General features: G+C 48.1%; 1 protein-coding gene across 1 annotated transcript in view; it reads left to right on the top strand.

Moving 5' to 3' along the window:
• The window catches only part of RBPMS2 (RNA binding protein, mRNA processing factor 2), a 33341-nt gene extending 8209 nt beyond the window's left edge, over window positions 1-25132 (top strand). Inside the window, exons 2-8 of the mRNA XM_055002697.1 lie at window positions 9843-9920; window positions 11460-11498; window positions 12435-12497; window positions 14864-15014; window positions 16094-16242; window positions 22618-22685; window positions 23813-25132. Coding sequence (XP_054858672.1) covers window positions 9843-9920; window positions 11460-11498; window positions 12435-12497; window positions 14864-15014; window positions 16094-16242; window positions 22618-22680 — 543 coding nt within the window. The 3' untranslated portion in view covers window positions 22681-22685; window positions 23813-25132. The remainder of the gene's footprint in view (window positions 1-9842; window positions 9921-11459; window positions 11499-12434; window positions 12498-14863; window positions 15015-16093; window positions 16243-22617; window positions 22686-23812) is intronic.
• Window positions 25133-25531: the final 399 nt, after the last annotated feature.

Raw genomic sequence — 25531 nt, 5'->3', positions numbered from 1 at the left:
GATGATTCATACATGGGAAGCAGGCCTCTGCCTCTGGGCGGGGTGGGGGAGGAATATGCCCCTCCTGTAGGAGAGCAGGGAACACCTCTGAAGATGAAGTTCGTTACCTTCAGCTCTTACTTTTTTAAAAAAATCTGTTGCCCAATTAAATGGAGGCATCTTTTTTCCCATTGATCTAACGTCTTTATACTGTTTAAGCAGATCACAGCTTTCATGGGCATGAGACAGTGAGGGATCCTTCTATCTGCAGCTGGAGAGCAATTGAGCTCTTTAGTTCCAAGTCTGGGCAGAGGGCACTGGAGGGGAAGAAGTCTGCCAGAAGAACCTTCATGGTAAACTCCAGAAAGGGCTGGCAAAGCCTAAAACAACAGGTTTTCCGTACAACGGCAAGTGATCCCTCTTTCCTGAAAGCAAATGCATGGTGAACAGGGGCCGTGGCTTCTGGCTCAGCAGCCCTGGGGTCTGCAAATGTTTTTGCCTTGCCTTGGGAACGGGAGATGGCCCAAACTCGGGTGTAAACATTAACTAGGTTAACTGTTGCTACCTCAGCTTGGTGGAGAATTAGAACAGAGGTGCCCTTGGCCCAGCCTACAAGTGTCAACTCGTAGGTTGGATCTTGAATACAGCGAGGTTATCTAAGGTGCTCTGTCAAATTTTAGGCAGAATAGTTGCCAGCCACCCTGATCCTTATGAAATTAACTATTAGGCAGTAATGGCTTGGAAAAGAGCTGGCAGACTTCCTGCTGCTTTTCTTTCACATGGCAAATAAGGTTGCCCCTTCTCGTTTCCCTCCCTGCTCTACTTTATCCTCACAACAACCCGGTGAGGGAGGCTAGGCTGAAAGATGGTGATTGGCCTAAGACCCTCCATGGAGCTTCATGGCTTATGCAGACGTTTGAAGCAGGATTTTCCTGGCTGTGTGGCACAGTCTGTTGGGCAACAGCAGTGCAGATCCAGAAGTGAACACCACAAATATTAAACACCCTTTATTTTGCCACATGTAACTCATAGGTGAGCCTGATCTCGTCAGATCTCAGAAGCTAAGCAGGGTCAGCCCTGGTTAGTAATTGGATGGGAGACCTCCAACGAAGATCAGGGTTGCAGAGGCAGGCAGTGACAAACCACTTCTGTTAGTCTCTTGCCATGAAAGCTCCACTAGGGGTCGCCATAAGTCAGCTATGACTTGAGGGTAGTCTCCACCAACAACTCATACAGCAATCTGGTTCTATTGCATTGTCGATCTTATCTAAAAATATTTGTATATGGAAATGTTTTTTGAGAAAATTTTTCTGGTATTGCTTAGGACTAGTACGTATTCATTTGCTAAGAAAAAATGGGGGGGAGGGGGGAGAAGTTCACTATAGCATTTTAATCTAGGATAAAATGGCTTGGGTCAAATATGAAATATTTTTCTTGGGCAAGTGAGGAACAAAACTCGGAGGACTTTTCTGTAGCTTCTCCTTGATTTTTATTTTAAAGAGGAGCTGCCTAGCAGAACTTGTGCTTGAAAGAAACTCATTCTGAGCCAAGCTTGCAATTAACGCTCACTCAGCCAGTGATGTGCAAATGTACCTTATTGTTGGCTGTTTATATATCGCAACACATTGCGCATGTACATGAGCATGGCCTTGTTGCCCCAGAATTCTAACCTCCCTTTGGACTATAGGGATTTCGATAAATATCGCAAGTTTGTCGCTTCTGAGGAACCACGGAATGTTCTTGGACCACAATATTAACCCTTCTTTTTTTTTAATAAGGTAAACTGGAACCAGGGTCCAGTCTAACCCCTTAAAATAAGGTGGGTGGATGCATCTGAACAACTGCATAATTGCTTGTAAAAAAGAATTTGCCCTAACTAGATGCAGAAAGGCAATTAACATGTTCCCCCTGTTCTGAACTACAATGTGGTCTCTTCTTAAACGGAACAGGTGAGAAGAGCAACGTCTTGCTCCTTACCTTATGCTCTCATGTTTTCGGGATGTTTCTTCTTCTTTGGCCTGGTTCATGTTGACTGCCCTGTTCATACGCAAAACGTGGCTGCCTCTTCACCCCTGGCTTGAAGAATAAATGCATCATGGCAAAACATTAATATGCTTGCCTCCCAAAATCAAGAACACTTCAATCCGAACGGATCGGTCCCGTTACCTGTGTTTTATAATAACTCTTGGGTTAATCTATAGCAGCATAATAAAACAGTCCAGTGGCATTCTAAAGACTTAACTTGTTCTAGAGTAGTAAAGAGTCTAGCAGCACCTTTAAGACTAACCAACTTTATAGTACCATAAACTTTTGAGAACCACAGTTCTCTTCGTCAGGTGCACCTGCATCCGACGAAGAGAGCTGTGGCTCTCGAAAGCTTATGCTACAGTAAAGTTGGTTAGTCTTAAAGGTGCTACTGGACTCTTCACTATTTTGCAACTACAGACTAACACGGCTAACTCCTCTTGTTCTAGAATAAAGTTAGTCTTTGAAATGTCCCTGGACTGTAAGCAACACTTGCTGCGGATGTGAAAATGCACAGTACTGTTGCTGCCCGTGGAAGCAATTTTAAATCCTAAAGTCCCTTCTCTCTCTTTTTCACCTCCTTCCCACCTCCATTAAGCTTTTCTGTACAGCAGGCATTCCTGAAGAACAGTGGGTTGAGCAAAAGCCGCATGCAGGGCTAATTTTTCTTGGTTCTGAAAAGACCAAAAGTGGGGATAGGTTGGGCTTTGACCCGCAGGTGGGTACTGGCCGCTGTTCCAGCCATAAGCCAGTCTCATTCAGGATTGCACCCACATCTGGCAAATGTCAGAGAGCCATCATGCTAGAGAGAAGAGAGCCAGATAATGGGCTACCATCTGACTCTTTCACATTGAGAAGGAATCTCTCATCCTAACCTAGAATATAAGATTACTCCGTTTTAGCAGGGGCAGCTCAGTAACAGGCACTGCACATTATGCAAGCAAATGTTAACCATCTCTCCCCCTCCTCCCCTCCCCTCCTCGGCTTTCCTGCAAACAATGACCATGTATGGAGAATACGAAAGGGTTTTGCCTGGCTCGGGCAAAGAGTTGCATGTCCTAATACTGACAAGCTGTCTTTAAAAGTCCAGCGTTCGTGAAGTGTCTATCTTGACTTAAAGTCCAAGTGCTGTACTCTTGGAGAGAGGACATGTGAGGGGGGTGCTCTTGCTAAAGCAGTTTGCTGGGCGGCTCATTCTTGACTGTGTTTTGTGTTCTTTATTTTCCCGCTTCAATATATACCTCGTTAAAATGTTCTCTGCCTCCTGGAATTCTGTTTTTTTGGAAGTGACCATTTTATAGGCTGATTCCTGATTAGGGAAGGAGTAGCCAAGTTTGCAAAGGACCTCAGATTACTTAGGCTGATGCAAAACCTGAGCAGAATTCAGTGCAAAATGACGTACCATGGGGGCAAAAATTCCAGATGCTGATATGGGAGGGGCGGTCCAGAACTGGCTGTACTTGACCACAAAAGGTCCTGGTCAAAGACTCAATAGAAATATCAACTCAGCATGTGGCACTTTTGAGGCAAATATGTCATGGATGGAAATGAAAGGCACTGGTGTAAAAGACTTTTATGCCACCTTTCCACCTAACTAGATTCCCCCATGCTGTTAAAACAAGCCTTTTAAAAATCTGTTTTAAAAACAATTCAACAAAACACTTAGACAGGAAGGAAGGTCAGTGAGGGAATGCCAAACAAAACAGTGAAGTCCTCAGCTGCTCGTAGGAGATGACGATCGAGGGGGATGGAGGGATCTCTGGGCAGGGGCCTGTCGTATTCTGGAATCCCATGAGCTGATAGAGAGCTCCGTGCATTTAAAATCGGTCTTTGGTTTAAGAAAGGCAGACAGCTGTTGCTTTCTGTGTTCCTTGTTTCGGGCACAGTCTTGGGTGTTCCTTTTTGATGCAAAGCCTGGATTTCTGGCATCGAAGCCAGCCCCAGTCATAGGGCATCGGGGCCCATGTGATTCTTTCTTCGTGCGAGAACCAGGAACAGGCCTTAATTTTTCCAGATAGCTCAGAGTGCACACTTCCGCTCCAGCCAGAGTGTCCTAGCACTAATGTTAGAACAGCCCTTTTCCTTTCAAGAGGAGGAAATGCTTAAATGACTCTACTTTTTTTCCCCCTTTCAGCAGCTAGGGAAGCCGGCCTCCTACTTAGCTCTTCCAGCTGGATTCCTTCTCAGCTTTGGCAGAGGCAGCCATAAAAACCACCTCCTCGCAAAACAAACCTACTGCTCAGATATCTGGATTCCCTTATGGGGCTGTGCGAGTACCACTGCAAGTGCCAAGCTTTTCAAGGGTGCCTGAAAAGAGAGGGACCCACCACACCCGTACAACCTGCCACTTCATGCCCACAGTGTGTTAAAACGTCATTCATGCTTCGCTGCCTAAAAAGCTTCAACTGTCGCAAGTCATCAAGGCAGGATGTGCAGTGCGACACATGCCTGGCTCCCCATGCGCCACTCAGCATGGGCGGCTGAACGGTACTGTAGGCAGCGAAGTCGCACTGATGGGTTCAGTAGAAGAGCCTCGGTTTCATTTTTCAACATCTCCAGTTTAAAAAAAAAAATTAAGGATGGTGTGTTGGAGTGGGATGTGGGGGATCCAGGTTGGATCCCCACTCTGCGCATGAAAGCTTGCTTGGTCTCCTTGGGTCAGTCACATCTTCTTGGGCTAACCTGCCTCGGAGGGTTATTGTTAGGTTAAAATGGAGGAGAGAACAATATAAGCTGCTTTTGAGTCCCCATTGGGGAGAAAGTCGGGGCACAAATGAAGTGAAATGAAATAAAAAAAAAGGAGTGGCAAAAGCCATTCTCTGTCAGAGAGGACAGTATTGGCCTTGATAGATTTGGATTTGCCTCTCTGTTTCCTTTTAGAAGAAAGAAGAACCAAACGTATGCCATTTCAAGGTGACACTTGAACTACTTTCCAGAAGATTCCCTGACGAAGCTTTTAAGCGAAATGTGTAGGGATCTACAAAATTTGGATAGAATTTTTTCACCTTGCAGCTCGTTCTTCTTTTCTTCTGCATGCTGGTGTGGCTATGGTTTCTCCTCTTAGAAGAAAGTGCTGCTATGGGCTTGAGTATTTTTGCAGCCACACTTTCATTCTCTAGAAGGTAGCCTTTAGGCTGGGTCTAAATGCAGCTGTTCCTCAAGGATAATGGGCTATCCAATGCAAGTTGTTCGACAAGGCCCAGATTTTTGGGCTTTGAAATGTCTTCCCTGACCAAAGAGGAGTGCAGATGTACAAAATGGGTGTGTGAGAACCTCTAGACTCAAATTACTGGATCCCTACCTCAATTGCTCAACCCTTTAAACCCCTGTGCCACTATTGCAGGATCAGACTTCTGATATCTGGTCAGACAGGTGCCCTGTTAAGAGCCTAGGGTTGCCAGCCTCCAGGTAGTGGCTGGAGATCTCCCGGAATTACAACTCATCTCCAGGCCACAGATCAGTTCACCTGGAGAAAATGGCTACTTTGGGGGGTGGACTCTATGGAATTATGCCATGCCAAGGTCCTTTCCCTCCCCAAACCCCACTTTCTCCAGGTTTCACCCCCCCCCCAGATCTCCAGGGATTTCCCAACGAGGAGCTGGCAACCCAAAATAGGCTGCTTGGCTCTCTCTGGGCATCACTGTTCAGCAGTCTCCCACCCACAGCTCCGTCTCCATTTAGAACCTTCCAAATGTTTCCCTCTTTCCTACAAGTTTGTTTTGCAAGCTTTGCTTGATCTTTCTCCGTGCCTTATAAGTCCGGGTGTTGAAGCTGACGGCCGTAGTTCGAGCATTCCTTCTGCCTGGCGTCAAGAGGCTGCAGCTGCATCTTGTCCCGTGTTTTGGGATCAGCCTGACAAAACTGTTTGGGGGGGGGCAGGGGGCGGGAGACGCAGTAGCAGCAGAGTCCTGGCTTACTGTGTCCGGGAATGTCTTGCTTGAGCTGTGCCCTGTTTTAAGGCAGACCTCTGCTCTACGCAGTGCTATGCTCCCTCCGCGGTGCAGGGAGGGAAAGAAAGAAGGTCAAGATCTAGAAGTTTCCCTTGGCTGCTGAGCCAAGGCAGACCCAGGGTCTGCAGGGACCTGCGGTGGTCCTGAATGAGCCAGCCTGGTGCACCCAGGCCCTTGTCAGTGTGTGGTTTTTTTTTTGCTGGTTCTATTTATGTAAATATTTTTGTCTGTTTAAATTATTACTTTATTTGAACTGTATTTGTTTATTTGAACTGTATTTTGGTATTGTTGTATGTTGCTTTGAGTCCCTTTGGGAATAAGCAGGGTGAACTTGCTAAACTAAATAAACGAAACTAACTGCCGCTGGGCCTACCAGGCCTCTGCTAGAGTGGCGCACGTCGGACCTTCCCTGCAACGAGGGCCAGAAACTGCCTAGTTTCCCTACATTTTATGCCCCACTCATCTACTTCAAGGGGGTTAAATAAGGTTCCCCCGAGATCAGCCATACCAACGCAGACAGCCCTAGAGCTGCTACATCGGAGTGGTGTAGAGGTTAGGGTGTCAGACTCAGATCTACGAGACCCAGGTTGGTCGGGCTGTGAATCAGCACTCTGTTGGTTCGACTCCCACAGCTGCCATGAGGTCAGCAAGTGGCCTTGTGTCAGCCAGTCCTCTCAGCCCCTACTCCCCAGCTGCTTTGTGGTGATGATAATAACACTGACCTTGTTCTCTGCTCTGAGTGGGGCCCTATTCTGTCCAGAAGAGCAACTTATAAGCACAGTTATTATGATGATCCCCATTCTTGCAGTAGACGTTCACCAGGACATTTCGGGCTTGTCACTGTTTCTTTCAGCCTGACCTACCCCACAGGATGGTGGTTGGGGTAAAATGTAGGGGTGGGAATGATGTTGGAAGCTGCTTTGGACCCTCATTGGGGAGAAAAGTGGGGTATAAACTTCTAAACTAGTTTCAATTAGGCTGCTGCCGAATATGACCCCTAGCCATACTGTGGGAGGAGTTGACAATGGCCAAAGAAGAAGGTGCCTCTTGACCCGGAAGGTGTGGGTTTGTGTTAAGTATTGTTCTTTCGTTTGGGGAGGGATGGCTCACTGACAGAGCATCTGCTTTGCACTCTGAAGGTCCCAAGCCCAGTCCCACCCATCTCCCTTGAAAATGTTTGGGGAGTTATAAATAGAACTTTAAACTGAAAAAAAAGAGTTTGGGGAGCAGGTAAAGCGAAAGACCTTGACCTAAGACCTTGGAGAGCTGCTGCCAGTCAGAGCAGGCAATAATGACCAAGGGCCAGGCTCAGTGGACAGCCGCTTCATATGTTCAAGGGTTCTATACCCATCTTCTGTACTGAGGGAGGGCCCGGGCTCAGTACTCCAAGGAACTTTGAAGGGAGGGCCAAGCACGTGCTGGCATGGAAAAAGGTTCTCTGCATCCGCTCTTGTGAATCTCTACTGTTCAAAATCATGAGTGGATCTTTTCCTGCCCAGCTAACAGACTTGGGAGAGCTGGAATAGACTGGGCTAGCTAGGTCGGTCGTGCTCGGCAAGGAAATGCTGATGTATTGGGCTAGGGGAGGGGGGAGGTAGCAGAAGAAGAAAGAAGACCACGGAGTAGATAGGAAAGACTTTATAAAAACAACAAACAGCATAGATTTGCCTTGTCGTAATTCTAGAACTGAAATTGGTGATCAAGAGACAAAGGAAGTACGGAAGCATCACAAACACAGAATTGATAGGAGGGAGGGAAGTCTCTTAACTCTGTAATGTCTGAACAGGTCTGTGCTGCAGGTGCAGACGAATCTCAGCACTCCCTTCTGACACTTCTCAATCCACAATATTTCAAATCCCACAAAACGGCAAAGCTGGCAGCTCCCAGGGACATCCTGCTCAAAAGATGCTCTGTGTGTCTTCTCCAAAGGCTCCGTTGACCATTCCGGTTTAAAGTGCTCCTGGATTTTTGTTTTGTTCGCCTTTGACGAGCAAGTGCTCAGAAGTCCAGTGCATTTATTTCCTTACAACCTGCCTTTCTCATGGAGGTTCAAAGCAAATCACAACTTTTGTGTGTGTGTTTTTTTTTAAAAAAGCAACAGTTCAGTAGAGACAGTATAATGCAATAAACAACTCTGTAAAATTGGATGACAAAATTAGAAAAGAAGGTAATAAAAGTTAGGCTATCTCCAATAAACAACGCTGTAAAGCTGCCTAAAATTGTTTATAGATGTTGAAGCAAACAAAATTCCCTTGTGAGAGATCCATTTCACACACTTTTCTGGAAAGATGAGCGAAGGAGCCTTCCTGACCACCTCGGCAGGCCGTTCCACCCAGTGGGAGATGCAGCGGGTGCTTGCGTATGGACAGCTGTCAATCTCATTTGCACAGTGGCATTTTTGTGTGTAGTTTTTGGATGCTTGAGTTGTCATGATGATGCAAATTAAAAGTCGGGTGTCAGAAGCAAAGCTGGTCTGGGAATATTCCCGTTGGAGGAACTGGTCTTTCTGGAGAAGGAATTGGCTTTCCAACAGGTTAATGGAAAGCACTATTCAATTTTTGCTTTGATAATTCAGTGCAGAAACTGGTGTGTTGGTTACGCTGTCGGACTCAGATCTAGAAGGCCCAGGTTCAAATCCCTACTTTGCTATGGGAATTTGCCGGGTGACCTTGAGTCAGTTGCATACTCTCAGCCTAATCTACCTCACAGGGCTGTTGTGAGGATAAAATGGGAGAGGAGAACAGTGTACAGTGCAATCCAAAGCAGAACTGCTTCAGTCTAAGCCCATTGATTTCAATGGGGAGTAACTCTGTTTAGGAGTGCACTGGTAAGCTGCTTTGTGTCTTCCAATGGGGAGAAAGGCAGGGTATAAATGAAGGAAATAAATAGTGGTTAGTTTTTTCCTTGGGTTTTTAAAACTATCTTTAAACTGAATTTCTTCTTATCTGTCTAAGATATTTGGCTTGAAATGCTTTCTGTATTTAAGTTCCAAACCCATTATTATAAAATACACGTGGAATCAAAAATATTACAAAAAGGTAAACAGTGGTGCCAGAGCAGAGTGGCTACTTGCCATCTACTACATGGGGCACGATGGTTATGAATTAAAACGGGAAGCACGCTGCTCTTTCATGCTGTAAAAGTAAATGTTTGGGTTTTAAGAATGTGAGCAACAGTGTTTAAAATCTCCAGCAGAGCTCACCGGTGTGTCTTCATGAATCTGTGCACATGCCTTCTAAGTTGCAAGGATACTAGCTAAGTTCTGATGCACGTGGAGGTACGACAGGCACCCTCCTTCAAGAACGGGTATTACAGGTTCACAGAAAGTGTTTTCATTTTTCAGTGATATGCTAGCAATTTCTAGAAGTCTTGTGCTGTATCTGGTCCGTTCTTCTGTTTTTATGCGCGCACGTTGTGACTACTCCATCCAAGCCTATCTAGAGTCTTAAACAGCTGCCAGCAACATAGCTATCTCAGCAGACTTCATCCCAGCATCTTAATCCCAGCTCATTGAGCCTGACAGAAACATGAGCCCGAGAAAGGGATACTAGGCCTGTCATGCTGGCAACTTCTTGGGCTCCCCTTGGCCCATCTTGGCATGAGGCTGGTCCCATTCTCCAATCTGAGTAACAAGGTCATACCTCCATGGGGGCAGCACCAATTTGAGAAGTCATTGCTATTGGATGGACCACCAGAGCTGGGCAATGAGGCCTCCCTTCACCAGCTACAGATGTTGTCTTGAGCTTCTTCGCTGAAGGAAGGAAGATGCACCCACCCTTCCTGGAATGTTTGCCTTCCCAAAGTCGATTCTGGACGCCCAAAGAACCTCATACTGTGACCCAATACAATGTTCTCTAAATCTGCTCAGCCTTGTTACATCTCTCCTAGGTACGGACACTCTTTGTCAGCGGCCTTCCTGTGGATATCAAGCCAAGAGAGCTCTACCTGCTTTTCCGGCCATTCAAGGTGAGTATTAGCAACTGAGAATCAGACTAAGCCCATCTATGGCGCAGTAAGGAGTGTGTGCCTCTTACGGTGCCCTCTTCTATATGCATATGCAGAAGTAAATCTCTTCAAAACTAATGTGCCTAGCAAGTTTGCTGTAGCGGTTAAGAGCAGCAGGACTCTAATCTGGAGAGCCAGGTTTGATTCCCCACTCCTCCGCTTGAAGCCAGCTGAGTGACCTTGGGGTCAGTCACAGCTCTTCCAGAGCTCTCTCAGCCCCACCCACCTCACAGGGTGATTGTTGTGGGGATAATAATAACATACTTTGTAAACTGCTTTGAGTGGGTGTTAAGTTGTCCTGAAGGGCGGTACGTAAATCAAATGTTGTTATTTATTATTATAAGTGCGCTGAAACCTAATACTTCGGCATCCTTCTACCCTAAGAGTGAAATCCTGAAGACACTTTCCTGGGAGTAGGGCCCCATTTAAGAACATGGGACTTACTTCTAAGTATGCCTGCTTAGGATTGCTCCCTAAATAGCATTTCTCTTTAAAAACAACAGACAATGGGAGTCTTGTGGATTAGGGGTTAATTTTATATTTAATTTTATGCTGCCTTTCCATTCAATTTTAGGCTTCCCAAGGCAGCTAACAGAACACTAAAATAAACTTTAAAATGCACACAGAACTTGAAAATATATATAGTTTGACAAAAGGAATGCATAAAGTAGAAGGAGGGTCAGGGAGGGAACGGGAAAAATCTTCACCTGCTAGCAGAAGATCGTAATGGCTTGGCGGCGGGGGGGGGGGGGGGGGATGGCAGCGGCAAATGAATCTCTGTGGGACTTCCATCATTTGGTGCCACAACTGAGAAGGCCTGTTGCTGAGGTTACTGGGAGTACCACAGGTGTGCAGTTACAAAGACTATAAAGGGACTCTGATCTGGATAGTCCAAACAAGCCTGATCTCGGCAGATCTCAGAAGCTAAGCAGGGTCGGCCTTGGTTAGTAACTGGATGGGAGGCCTCCAAGGAAGACTAGAGTCTCTATGCAGAAACAGATCATGGCAACCCACCTGTGTTAGTCTTTTGCCTTGAAAACCCCACAAGGGGTCACCGTAAATCAGCTATAACTTAATGGCACTTTCAACCAAAAAAAGGGCCCCTTATCAGCTGTTCTGCTTCCCATTCTTTGCTCCTTAAACTGTTACCTTGAAGCAAACAATTCCAGGTCTTGCAGTTGAGATGGCTGGGAGGGGCTTAGATCTCTTGCCCACCTGTCCCATGTGGCTGTACAGGATAGGGTGGGTGACTGGGGATCTGCAGCCAAAGGGGGTCTCTGCTTGGACAGCTTCGAGCCTCTGCTGTTAGTTGGTACTGGGAGAGTGTGGGGAATGTTGTTCATGTACTAACTGTGGTTGGCCTGACTTGCTCTGTAGGACTGCGGAAATATTTCTGGCACTCAGAAGTGCCGTCCAAGGGCACCAAGCGGGCCTCCCAGCCTTTCCTGTCCTTTTAAGGAGTCCTATAAACTAATTTTTGTTGGCTTCTTCTTTCTTCAGGGTTATGAAGGATCACTGATCAAACTAACGTCCAAACAGGTAATGCTTCTGTTCTGGCAGCTGCTTAAATTGTGGGTTGGGTGTCGAGTTGAATGTGGAGGGAAGTTTGTCATTGCCCACCCCTGTGAAGGTAAAGGTGTGCAAGCACCGAGTCATTACTGACCCATGGGGCGACGTCGCATCACAACGTTTTCTTGGCAGACTTTTGTTACGGGGTGATTTGCTATCGCTTTCCCCAGTCATCTACACTTTATCCCAGGAAACTGGGTACTCATTTTACCGACCTCGGAAGGATGGAAGGCTGAGTCAACCTTGAGCCAGCTACCTGAACCCAGCTTCTGCCAGGATTGAACTCGGGTCGTGAGCAGAGCTTGGGCTGCAGTACTGCAGCTTACCACTCTGCGCCACGGTGCTCTTAAAGCGACTTTGGGTAGAATTCTTGTACCTAACTGAAACCTCTGAAGCTGAACGGCCTGCCCTTGCAGTGTAGGGGGGGCTTCTAATTAAAGGCAGCCCATAGACCTTCTTGGTGGGGGGGTGCTGAAAAGGGAAAGCGACGTGCTTGCATAATTGCTGCTTTCCCCTGGCAGCTGGGCTTCTGTGCCTTTATCTTAGGAGTCCTTCATACCAGGTGGTGCTGCTGAATTTGTGTTCAGCTGGGCCAGAGGTTTAGTGGATCCATGAGCATCTTCCCTCTTGTCCTTTGTCCCTTGAGCACGAACAAGGGCAAGGAGGGTACCCGTCTCCTTGTCCTTTAAGTGGCATGCTGAGTTGGGAGGGTTTTTGCTGAGGCTTGCTTACCAAACTGGCTTTCTGGAGATGCCAGACCAGAGATTGGGGAGAAGCAGGTGAAGGGCCCCCTGGGGGGCGGGGAAGGTTCTTCCTTGCTGCATCTTGCAGTGTGGCCAGAGGGCTTATGTGCATGCATGTATGTGTGGCTCACATGGTTTGTTTGCCTTTTTTCTCCTCTCCCAGCCCGTAGGCTTTGTTACCTTTGACAGCCGGGCTGGTGCTGAAGCTGCCAAGAACGCCTTGAATGTGAGTACGAAGAACCCCGAAGCCTGAAAAGCGGATTCGGCCAGGCTGAATTAGGTCCCACTTTGCATTCCATTCTGTAGCGTAATAGTCCTTCTGTGGCAAGTGCTCCACATCTCAAATTGTAGGAAATCAGCAGAGTTGTTTAGAGTGTGCATTGGAAGTAATGAGAATAGACACACACTCCAGTGTAGCTCTGTAAGAATACTTTACTAAAAGGGTAAAAATAGGGTTACTTTGAGAGAAAATAATTAATGCTAAGTAGACTACATCTTGCTAGTATAGTTAGAAAGTAAGCAAGAGACTGAAGACAACTGAAAGCAACTGAACAGAGGGCAATAAAACTTCAGTATCTAGCATCCCTTAATTGCCCCCCCGAGTAAACAAGTTGCTCAATAGAAAATCCTAATTCTACTTCATTATGCTTAGAAACTCCCCTTCTGTGGCAGGAATCCTTGCTCGAAGCCCTAGTGGTTACATGCAAAGTAAGTTTACTAATTAAGTAACACAAATAGTTTAACTCTTTCATGATTGAAACGGAAACGCTTGCTAATCCCAACACAAATACCTTCTAAATCCATATGGATGATACTTGCACCGTAAATCTGCAGGTGATCATGATGCATTTCCCTTTACTACTTGGCTGGAAGACGGGCAGCTGAGTTCACTGGCCAAAGAGGTGCAGACAATGTGGTTGCCACTCGATTCCTGCCTTCCAAGGGGAAACGTTTGGAGCTTGCCAGTGCGCTGGGTGCCTGGTCCTATCCTGTCAGTTTAGGACATGAGCTAAGAAGAGCAGGTCTAGGAAGCACCAGCCATGTGCTACACACCTCTTACCCCCCCCTCCTTTCCCCATCAAAGTGTGTCATGTATTGTCGAAGGCTTTCACGGCCGGAGAACGATGGTTGTTGTGGGTTTCCCGGGCTGTATTGCCGTGGTCTTGGCATTGTAGTTCCTGACGTTTCGCCAGCAGCTGTGGCTGGCATCTTCAGAGGTGTAGCACCAAAAGACAGAGATCTCTCAGAAGACCTCTGAAGATGCCAGCCACAGCTGCTGGCGAAACGTCAGGAACTATAATGCCAAGACCACGGCAATACAGCCCGGGAAACCCACAACAACCAAAGTGTGTCATGCCACAAGCAGAGCAGAAGGCACCCTGAGGTGCCTGCAAACCAGGTGGCGCCAAATAATTTTAGCAAATGGACCACTTTGTATGTTGCAGGGGGTGGTGGTGGTATTTGAGCTATTGGTGATGCTGGGAAACTAACTTCTTGTAGCCGGCTGCTCGAAAGAAAGAGCTACAGTGAGGTTATGCGCAAGGATGTTTCCCTGCTTTCTGTAGTAGTTGTTTTCGTTCAGGAGTGACACTGAAAGCTGTGATGGTGAATTCTGACCTTGGAAGAAGAGCTCACAGTGTGTCTTTGAGCCTTAGCTTCATATCCAAAATGGGAGGTTCACGTTAATAAGCTCGACACTGGCTCTGCAATTGAGCTCTCCCTGATGCTGCGTGTTAGGAACTCTGTTGGCGGTCTTTGGCTTCAGTATTGCATGCGTTACCTCTTTTATTGGTCCCTTGCTTCCCCCTTTTTAAAGTATAAAACTTTCCCCGCCGTGACTGGAAATGGGGTAGATGTTTTAATGACTTTGCAGGAGGGAGAGCCAGTTAAGCAAACACGTAGAGCCAGTGTTGGGTTCAAATTTGCAGAACAATTTCATTTCCTTGCTCTCCTCCCCATCAAGGCATTTTCTCTGGAAACGAAATCTCATGTTTTGGATTGCTCATGTTGCTTCCAGAGGCTCCATGCCACTAGAGTCTATATCATGAGTGTCTGTCCTAGGTGGAAATGTTCTCTCTCTAGTCACGGGACTGGAAACATGCAATGGAATGAGGTGGTAGAGCCCTGACACTGTAGAATGGGCTGTATCACTTCAGGCTGTAGATGACTCTACCGAGTCCTCCCTCCATGGAAGGAAATTCCCTGCAAGTAGACAACCAGCACTTCAGGGAACAGGATGAGCTAGAACTACTGTTAACTTTCTACCTGCCAGAAACTTTTTACATGGGGAAACATTCATAAGCTTGTTCTCACCTGCAGTCCAAAGTGGTATGGTCTGCTAGAGGGCTCTAACCAGTGAACTCTGTGGCATGTTTTGGCTCATCCCAGTTCCTGAGAAGGGGAAGCTGGGAGCATTGCAGAGGGAGCTCTGACTCTTGAAAGCTTATACTCTGAAAATCTTGTCGGTCTCTTTAAAGTGCCACTGAACTCAAATTCTGCTTTTCTTACTGTAGACCAACATGGCTACCCACGTAACCTTCTCCAGTTTTTGTCTTCAGAGAACGTATTTCCTTCTTCTGTTCCCCTCTGCAGGGCATCCGCTTTGACCCGGAGAACCCCCAGACGTTGCGGTTAGAGTTTGCAAAAGCCAACACCAAGATGGCCAAGAGCAAGCTAATGGCCACACCGAATCCCACCAACCTCCACCCTGCCCTGGGAACACACTTCATTGCACGGGACCCTTGTGAGGAACTGGGGCAGGGGAGGGGCAGTCGGGATGTCCTTGGAGGGCTTTAGATGTGCTGGGCGGAGCAACCCTGTCCCTCGCTTCCACCCTCCTTTTTGTCCTTCCCTTCCTCTGAAGAGCTCAGGACAATGTATGTGATTCTGTCATATCCTCACAACAACCATGTGAGGTAGGTCAGGCTGTGACTAGCCAAAGGTCTCCCAGCTGAGTAGAGATTACGGCTTGGGTCTGCTTGGGGCACACAAGTTCCCCATCTCTCAGCTGAGCACCCTTGAATCACATGCACGCACAATGCCTTTCGTGTATGCGAGGCACACAAAGGCAAGTTGTGTCCACCGTTGGTTCTTCCAGCCCAACTTGGGCCACTCTGACACGGTGGATTCCCTGCAGAGGTCTCTCGTATCTCTGCTGCTGTCCAGCTTTCTTTAACGGGGAGATGCTGGGCATTGAACTGGAGACCTTGAGCAGGGAAGGGCATGTGAGAGTGCTGCTGTAGCACAATGGTTAAGTGGTTGTGTAGTGAATCGGCAATCCTGCTGCTGCCATGAGCTCAGCAGGTGGCCTTGGGTAAGCCACTCGTCTCAGTCCCAGCTGCATTGTGAGGATAATAATAACACTGACTTTGTTCACCACTCTGAGAGGGGCACTAATCTGTCTGTGCATAGGAACAGTTATTATGATGCACTCTGCTGCTTAGCTTTACATGATGTGTCCGAGCGGCCCTTGGCCAGGTGCAGAACAGCAGGCTTGCATTTTGTGCTCATGGGGAAAGGGTGTCCGGAAATACTTGTGGGAGCAGAGACCCTACTTGGGTGCAAGGCAGGAGGCAGCTTTATGCCCAGACAGCCCACAGTTCCGGCCCCAAGGTACCAACAGCGCTCTTTGGGTGTAGCTGCACTGAAGTCCTGTGGGTGCTGCATGGGCAGTCAAGATCAGTAGCTTGTAAAAGGCCTGGAGAAGAGACACCTTTGCCGTCGTCCTGGCAGATGGGCCTCTCTGCCTTTACGCTGCCTTTCCCCAGTGCTTGTGCCGCAGCTCACAGCTGATTTGGCCATTTGTCTCTGCTTAATGTCTAGATGACCTGACTGGAGCAGCCCTCATCCCAGCATCTCCGGAGGCCTGGGCTCCCTACCCACTCTACACCACGGAGTTAACCCCTGCCATCCCACATGCTGCTTTCACGTACCCAGCCGCCGCTGCCGCTGCTGCCGCCCTTCACGCTCAGGTGAGGTTTTGTGTCTTTTCTCGGAAAGCAGGAAGCTTATTTTTTCCTCCCTCTGGCGAGCTTTCCAGAGATACAGGCTGCCCGTTTTGAGCGGCAAAGCTGTGTCCCAGAATGGAGAGCATCAAGGCACCCTGGGTAGCTGGGCCCGGTTGGGCTGCTCCGGGTGCACCAAAAGTGTGCCCTTCTGATTTTGGAGCCGTGATTGCTGGAAATTCCTAGACTCAGAACCTGCTTAAGGCTCGACGAGCATCCCGAGTTGCCGTTCTGAACTTTGTGGAAATAAAAGCACAACAGGGGGTGGAACGAGCAGTCCAAGTGTTAACGCCTGGCTCAGTTGGCTAAAGAAGGGCTGGATGGTCCAGCCCCAAAGGAAGAATCTGGGTCCTTCTCCCGAGCCCCAGCCCCTCCCCGAAGGAGCTCCTGAATTGTTAATACCCAGGGCAAGAGTGGGTGGGACTTGTATGGGCAGAATGGGGAGGAGGACCGGGATTGGTCAGTTTGGAAGAATTCCAGAAAAGGAGCCGAACTCCTAGAAGGAAAGGACTTGGTGGCTTTGGAAGCCCAACTATTCTGAAACCTGGCCCTGAAATAAAGTTGCCAGAGCCCAAAACTGCAAATTTGACCAACCTAATCGTTAATAGTGGATTGAATTTAAAGCTCTTCACTTTTTTTTAAAAAAAAAAGTGCAGCTGTTCAGCTTGGCTTTTACAGCCTTCAGACGTTGTCCGGCCGCTTTTGGTACCTGCCTCGTCCTAAAGGATCCTTGGGGCGGCACCAGGTTGCCTTGCTGTGCGGAAGCAGGTTCTTTAGGCAGATCCCTCAATCCACCCTGTGGGCTTGCCCCTTGAGTATAACCCTTGACCCACTGTGGGGAGGGACAAGGGAGTGACTCCGTGCACAAGTATGTTGCCATTTTAATGCTCGTAGGGTAAACAAATCTGATTCTGTGCAAGGTAAGGGACTCCCGCTTGGGACAGGCACGCAGAAGAAGGCCCACACTTGTCACAGGCAGCTCTCCCACCACTGGAGACAACGGGACGGAGCTTATGCTGTCTGCTTCGAGAACTAGTGCCGTGTCGAGTCCGTGTCTCCCCTCTTTCCCCTTGTGCTTTCCCTTAAAACAAAACGTATTACTCATAAAACCGCTTTATGGAGTTAAACATTACTTCACCTCCTGCTTGCTGAACAACTGGCTCAGTTTGTAGGCTGGGAGTCTTGTTATGTTAATGAATAGGTGGGGAGGGGCAGGAGTTCAGGACACTCGTTCTGGAGTCCTGGACAAAGTTGAAACTGGGAGACGACTGGCTAAGTTCTCCCTCCCCCTGTGGCTAGAAAGACCAATGGGGTGCTTGGCTGCGATGCTGCGCCATATGGTGAACATGCTGCTCCCAAGCTAGCCTGTCAGCCTCCCAGCCTGCCTTGGATCAATGCTGTTGCTGAATCAAATTGTCTCCCTGGAAGGAGAAAGAAACGTCGGTCCTGTTTGTTCCTATTCCCCTTTTTTACCTTTTGCTGTGCCGCCTATGACCTTTTAATAACAGCATCCACTTCCTCAGATAGTCATGGAAGTGGTCCTAGCCAATTGGGGATCACACAGCAAACAGGACATGACTGGCAGTGCTGTACAGCCAGTTGGACTTTGCTCTGTGATGTTGCTGGAAGTAAGCAAAGCCTCTTTTGTAACAAGGGCTGTGCTTTCCAAAGAGCCAACAGTTTCTGCCAAACGGGGGGCAATAGCCAAAAAAGTGTGTGCTCTGGGGGTTCATTGTGTAACTGTTTCCAAAGAGACTGTTGTATTGTGCCCATCCACACTTCATACAGTATTTATAAACTTTGCCAGAACATCTCCAGGGTCCTCCTGCCATTTGCCCCCCTCCCTTGCTTACAAATAAACGAGCAAGCGACAGTCTGTCCATAGCTCGCATAAGATTCAAGTCTAGTCGCACCTTAACGACGAGCAAGATTTCCAGGATATAAGCTTTTGAGTCAAAGCTCCCTTTGTCTGACTCTTGCTCTTCCTGCAGGACAATATGGATACGCAGCTGAAACTGCCCATGGCTAGTTAGACCCTCTGCTTGCCAGCTGCAGCAAGAGGGAAGGGCCTCTAAGTCTTTGGGCCACAGAAGGCTTAATCCGTTTAGCCCTTCTGGCCCTCAAAAATGTACCCGGTGTATTTGCTGCTAAATGTCGACGCTCTCCTAGCAGAGGGTGCTGTGCAGCATGGCAGGTTGCCGCGCTCAATGTCTCCCACCAAAGCAAGGTCTCCTGTCCCCTGGCGGCTCCCCATTGGCCAAACGGTGGTTGAAATGATCCCTCCTTTGATGTCTTCAGTGATCTGCAGCCAAGATGCCAACGCAGGCTAGCCCTGAAGGTCAGAGCTAGCCCCGGAGGTGGGGCACCATAGTCCCAACTAGAGTGGAGATGGCTGCCCTGTAGCTTCATTCCTTTTAAGGATGGTGGGCTCCATCCAGAAAAGCTGGTAAGGCAATCTCTCCTCTATGCCACTGGGCACAATGCTGTGGGGGGGCGGGAGTGTCCACAAGCTTTGTGGGTTTTTTGTTTTGTTGCCCATCTTCTTCCTTAGCCATCCAGTGCATGGGCCTCACGCTATCCGCACCCAGGCGAACGAAACGCCAGGCATTTCTCTAACCCACCTCTTGCCAACTTGGCACACGACACAACATGGCACCACAGCATGGCACCGACTTGAGTTCCAAGCTGCTCCCTATGAGCAGCAATGGATTGGTCCTGTCTGGGGGGTGGAGGGGGCGGGGGTGAGAAACCCTGCCAATATAATGCGGCGGCAGGGCGGGTGGAGGGGAAGGGGGCATTCCCGGCCACCTTTGTTTCACTCCACCACAATCACATGGGAGGAGGTGGCTTGTAGCAGTAGCAAAGACACAGTTTTGATTTTCCCTGCACAGACAACTTGGCACATGTCTGCCACACTGTGGACTCCTGTGAAGGAAAGCCCTTCCCTCTTTCCTTGCCGGAGCCCAGAGAAATCCTCCTTCCGACACACTCTCTCTCTTCTCCTTCCCAAGCGGAGTCCTGACTCTCTCCTCCCTCTCTTTTTCTTGCTTCATTTCGATCTGATGATATACGAGCAAAAGGGAAGCTTGATGGGGCATTGATGGGAGGTTTTTGGAGTTGTGGCGGGGAGCTTTATTACACAAGCGTACTCGGTTGGACTGTGTGTAAAAGCAGCGACGGAGCTTTGAGTTCTGCTGAGAAGGAGCATCGAGAAATCAAGGCAGGCTGATAATTTTTGATAGAATTCGGGAGCAGGTAATGCCATATTAGTAGAATGAGCTTCGGTGTGCGTGACTCCCTGTGCGCCAAGGAGCAAAGCCTCAGGCGTCTGCCTGCAACAAGCAAGCCCCTGCTCCTCCTGAAGGTTTAGCATCTTCTGGATAGGGCTTTTCTTTCCAGGGTGAAAGAGCAGAGTGCAGTCCGGCAAGGAGGGAGCTTCCTGTTCCCACTCGGCTGCTGGGCAGGATGGATGAAACTGATTCCAGATGTGCGGGGGAGAGTGGTTTGGGAATCTGGGAAATGCTTACAAACTGAAGCCGGGGGGGGTGGGGTGGGGGGCGGAATGTGAAACATGACAATCCTTGTGGCTGTCAGTCGAGAAAAGAATGCTTGCTAGGAACGATGCAGATAAGCGGGGCCTGGTGGCTTCTGCCAGCTGGCTCGAGTGACCCTTGCGTGCGCTGTCGTTGCAACCTTACATGGAGGCAGAGTACCAGTGAGGCTGACTGAGCGATTGATCAGGGCAGACGGTACAGAAAATCTGTGGGGCTTGCTAGCAAAGTGAGGCTTTGCCTTTTTTTTGGTTAATTTTCAGGCAAGTTTGGTGTAGTGGTTAAGAGCAGAGGAACTCTAATCTGGAGAACGGGGCTTGATTCCCCACTCCTCCACTTGAAGCCAGCTGGGTGACCTTGGGTCAGTCACAGCTTCTCGGAGCTCTCTCAGCCCCACACACACCACAGGGTGATTGTCCTGAGGATAACAACAACATACTTTGTAAACTGCTCTGAGTGGACGTTCAGTTGTCCTGAAGGGCGGTATGTATATAAATCAAATGTTATTGTTACTGAGGCCTTTTTTTTGTTAATTTTCGTATGTTGTCATTCTCACACTGGTGTTCACTTGTTTCTTCGGCACATATTCGCACCGTTGATGCCGTTTTCAACACAGATTTCAGAAAAGGTGACAATTTTTAAGAGAAACTTCTGGATTTGTTCATCTGTAGAGTAAGATTTCTGTGTTGTGTTGTTTGGAGCAAGGAGATACAGTGTTGGAAACCTGAACCGTGAAATTCAGTCTCCTGTATCAAGATGAGAGGCTCTTAGGCCCTGTGTTACTGCAGCCCAGAGGGGAGAGTTCCGAGTCCAGCTGTACATAAGCTGGGACCTGTGGCAAAAGCACCGGTGAGTGGGTGCTGATTCTCTACTCTCACCCTTTGAGGTTGGCATAGTTTATGCGAGACACAGCCACGGTCTTCCTATTCCCTTGAACACATGTCCTCTAATAAACTCTGTTGCCCCGTATTACTTTCCCACACTTTTTTCTTCTCACTTTCCCCATAATTCCAACACCTTTCCGGTTAAAAATGGGGGTGCTTTTGTGTTCTTCCACCAAGAACATGCCGTCTGGGTGCATGCGCATCATATGTGCATGCACTCTGCTGCTTATTGCCGCAGGCTTTTTTCTCTGCCTGCTGTAATTGTTTTGCTGTGAACTAGCCAGTTCTGAGCAAGTTTCTAAAGTAGGTGTGCAGTTCAGACTGACTGCAGCTGTTTGCGTTTTTTGGAGGGAATGGATGGAGGGAGAGGTGTGCTCTCAGTTGGTAATGGTTGTACGTGTAGCTGCAACTCAAATACATTCAGCAGATAAAGGGAGGAGAAAATTGGAGGGGTGACAGCCGAATAGTAGAGCACCTGCTTTGCACGGAGAAAGTCCTGGGTTCGAATCTCAGCATCTCCAGTTAAGAAGGTCAGGTGATGGGAAAGACCTCTGCCTGAGACCCTGGAGAGCAGCTGCCAGTCTTGAGTAGTTGGTACCGACTTTGATGGACAAGCGCTCTGGTTCAGTATAAGCCAACTTCCTATGTTTTGTGGAAAGACAGCCAAGTGCTCTATGGCAGACATGAAAGACGAACATGCGGATTCTACAGGCAAAATGAGGCAAATGACGTTCCAGGAAACAAGGGAAACTGGAGGATATAGAATCCCAAGGGGGATAGCTATAGAATTGATCCAGTTACAACGCAGGGCAGGAGATTGGAAACTATGGGAGGCAGGTGAACAGGAAGAAATAGCAGGACAAACTGACGTCACCGCAGGTAGCGAAAAAAGTAACAACATACTTGGTAAACTGCCCTGAGTGGGTGTTGAGTTGTCCCGAAGGGCGGTATATAAATCGAATGTTGTTGTGTTGAATGGCCCACCCTAAACCTCTAGCCGAGGGCTCCTGACAGCGCATGCCGCTCTGCTCTGATGGCTCCCCACCACCATTGGATCCTCTCCTGGTCTCTGCCTTGTAGATCCTAACCCTCTTCGCATACCTACATTCTACTCCTTTCAAGGCATATTCTGTTTCCTTTAATGCTGAAGCCTGGAATTCCCCTGCTGTTATCTGTGGCCAGTGGGTAAATGTATACACCTTCTGCTTAAAGATGGAGCAGACCCACTGTCGGCAGTCCTGAACGCAAGAAGCTGCCTCTGTACTCTTTTAGACCCTTGGTCCATCAAGGTATTCTCTACTCTGCCTGTGGCTCTCCAGGGTCTCCGGTCTTTCACATCACCTATTACCTGATCCTTTTAGCTGGGGATCGAACCTGGGACTTTCTGCATGCCAAACAGATGCTCTGCCACTGAGCCACAGCCCCCTTCCCTTACCACACAAAGACTGGCCGGTAGAGTGCGAGCTGGATACAGTAATCAGCAGCTGGAGCACCGACGTCCCTGGTTCCTTGTGCTGTGATTAGCGATGGGTGGCCTGGGAAGATCGGATTGCAGGTGTTCCGTGAGAGGCAGCTCCTGTGTCTTGCAGGTGCCTGTAGCTAGCTGTGACGTTGTGTTAATGACGTGTGAGCCTGCGATCTGGGTGAGATACAGTTGTTTCCTCACGCGCGCTCTCAGTAGCTTCTTAAAGTAGCTCTTTTGGATCGGGCTGAAGGTTGGTCGGCCGGCTTGTCTCCCTGCACAGAAAGAGTCCGTGAGCTTTTGTAGTGCGAGGCCACGTTAGGCTTGGTTTTTCGAAAGCCTTCAGTGCTACTTGAATAGCTAGGAGGAAATGCCCTCATCCGTCGCCACCTGCAATTTTGCCGTGCCCGGAGCGTCTCCATCACACCGTTTCTCTCTCTTCCAGATGCGCTGGTATCCTCCTTCCGAAGCCACTCAACAAGGATGGAAATCTCGTCAGTTCTGTTAGTTTTAGTAAGTATCTGCCTTGCTTAAGTTTGGGTCTTTAAAGCGTGGGCATTTTAGGGCTGCTCCCAGAACTTCTGCTAAATCGGGTCGTTCTGTGGTCGCCCCCCTTCCCTCCCTGCTGGCTCAGCCTGTCATAGCAAATTGAAGCTGACTTTGCTTTGCAAGACCCCTGTCCTCATCTCTTGCCCGTATGGATGCCACATGCCAGGCTGACACTGGGGAAGCCGCAACGCAGCCGCGCCTTTCCACCAGATGGTTAACAGAGGGAATTCATCTATCAAGGGAACTATCTGGTGCAGACTTCTTTAAGCACCAGTTCTGCGCCAAGGCTAAACCAAGGCCCTGCAGCCTTTGTGTTTTCGTCTGTATGGGTAGTACACTTGAACAGATGCACGCACAAAGTGGCTGCCTACTGAGTCAGACCATGTCAGTGTTACCTACTCTGACTGGTAGCTTTCCAGGTCTCAGGCAGAGGTCTTTCACACCACCTCCCACCGGATGATGCGAGGGATTAAACCTGGGGCCTTCTGCACATCAAGCGGATGCTCTCTCACTCAGCCACATCCCACCCTTTGTATTGAACATGGGCTGCCGGAGACACTGGTTAGAATCTCCAAGGATACATAGCCACTTCCTCCTGCATGCTACTTGCCGATTGATTGAAGATGTGGGATTGGTAGCTAATTCCTTAGCCAGTGAGGCATCCTGAAGGTGGAATCCTGTTTGTACGTCTTGAGGCCCTCCTGCCCAGGTGCCGTCTGATACTTTAATCACCTGTCATTTATCCATCCTTCATATTCTTCTCCCATTCTTAAAGCAGAGATCATCCTGATCGACTTTCGTTGCTTGGGGAAGGAGGGGTTCTTTAGTGGACTGTGATATCTTGCAAAACAATGAGGCCAGTAGCACCTTTAAGACTCACCAACTTTATTGTAACTTAAGGTTTCGAGAAACACAGCTCTCTTCATCAGATGCAAGAGAGCTGTGGCTCTTGAAAGTATATGCAACGATAAAGTCAGTGAGTCTTAAAAGTGCTACTGGACTCTTTGCTGTTTTGCAACCACAGACTAACACGGCTAACTCCTCTGGATCTGTGATATCTCGGTAACTCTTTTCTCTCTTTCTCTTCCAAGAGCTGCCTCTCGGCCCACGTCCTCCCCCTCCCCTTGTCTCTCCATGGAGTGATGTGCCAGGGATGAAGCAGTTTGTGGATTGCTGGAAATCCTCCCACCACCCCAACCTTTTCCTGTGGCCACCAGACAAGGTGCCTAACTGCAGTAACTCGCGCTTCCGATGAATGAAGTTGCGGGCTTCCCCGTCCAAGACTGTGAATAACAACAGCCCCCTAACCCTACTGTGGACTTGCATGGTCTGTAAGTTCTGCCTGCTTGCTTCCCACTCTGCTTACATCCCGGCAAACTCCCGTTGCTGAGGGGCATGTAGGTGTGTGTCCCCCCCCCCTCCTTTTTTGCTATGCTGAGGCTGAGTCGGAGAGACCCGTTCTTGGCGATAGTCAGATTTGTTTCCAGCTGGGCTGCTGGCATGAAACGTGGCCAAGCTGTATACAGTGCAATATCCAGGCCTTTCCGATCCTAAGTAATGTTTATGCAGTTCCGCTGGAGGAAGTGAAGAGACAATCAGTTTTGCATGTTTTTCTGGCATGAATTTACAACACTTTAACTTGGTGTGTGTGTGTGTGTTGTATGTGTGTGCAAAGCTTGTTTTTGTTTAGCATTTGTGTAACCATAGCAACAGGTCTTGGCCTAGCTATTAAACACTGAAGTTTTTTCATCTTGCTTCCGTGAAGACTTGGCTTCTGACAAACACTGTCCTGGTTTCTCCCCTCTTTCCATTTTCTGCTTCTTCTAGAATTTGGAGAATAAGTCATTTCTTTAAAATTCACGTGCTGGATTTCTTGTCCATTTTTCTCCTTCTCCAGTTCAAGTCAGGGTTGTATCTGTGTTTTTTTTTCTGTCAGACTTCTATATATAGAACAGCTGTAAAATATTTAACTTTTTTCCACATCCCTCTGATTGGAGAGGCTCCAGTTCTGCCAAATAATCCGCCGTCCTTATGGGAATACCGAACAAAGATGTACGAGTATTTTTGTACCTTGTGTAATAAGGAAATATTTATGCCTCATAAAAGATTTTGTGTGGTTTTTTGTGCAATTAATTATTAAGAGAAACTGTAATCTGTAAGATAAGTTAAATGTTTAGTTGAAAACCTTGAAGAGGAGAAGATGAAAAACCTTTCTGTAACAGATTCAGTCAGGCATAGTAACAAGAAATTTGTGCAATTTTTTGTTGACATTTTATTGCTTGGTATTGGAAGTGCTTTAAGTATTATTATATTGGACCATGGCTGTCTCGCTTGTATTCAAATCCTTGAGAATAAGTTCCTATATCCTATGAATGTGAAACTGGATAATATATGAATTGTACTCTCTGGTGCATTGTGACTCTTCTTTTTGTATTTATTTATTTTATTCGATTTATGCCCCGCCCTCCCCACAAAAACAAAAAACATTGGGTTGTAGGGTGTCAGGGGAACCATACCAAAAGAAGGAAATCTTGCCTCCTAAACTAACTTAGGGTTGGATCCACGTTGCCGCCAGTTCAGTTCTTCAGTTGGGGAGGAAGGTTACACTCCAAATCGTAGGACCTACACGAATTAAAGTCATGTGGAATGAGGGCTGTAATAAGGGGAACTGGGTGAAACTGAACCAGAAAGCTGACTGGATCCAACCCTAACATCTTCACAGGTGACAGAGACCCTTTCAAGAGGGCTTCAGCTAGGTAGCTGTTTTGGTCTGCAGTAGAACAGCAGGCTTTGAGTCCAGCACACCTTAC

The sequence above is a fragment of the Eublepharis macularius genome, chromosome 18 (genome assembly GCF_028583425.1).
Source record: "Eublepharis macularius isolate TG4126 chromosome 18, MPM_Emac_v1.0, whole genome shotgun sequence".
In the NCBI taxonomy this organism is placed as follows: Eukaryota; Metazoa; Chordata; class Lepidosauria; order Squamata; family Eublepharidae; genus Eublepharis; species Eublepharis macularius.
Note: the sequence above shows the minus strand (reverse complement) of the source record. Positions and strands in the feature narration are given on the sequence as shown.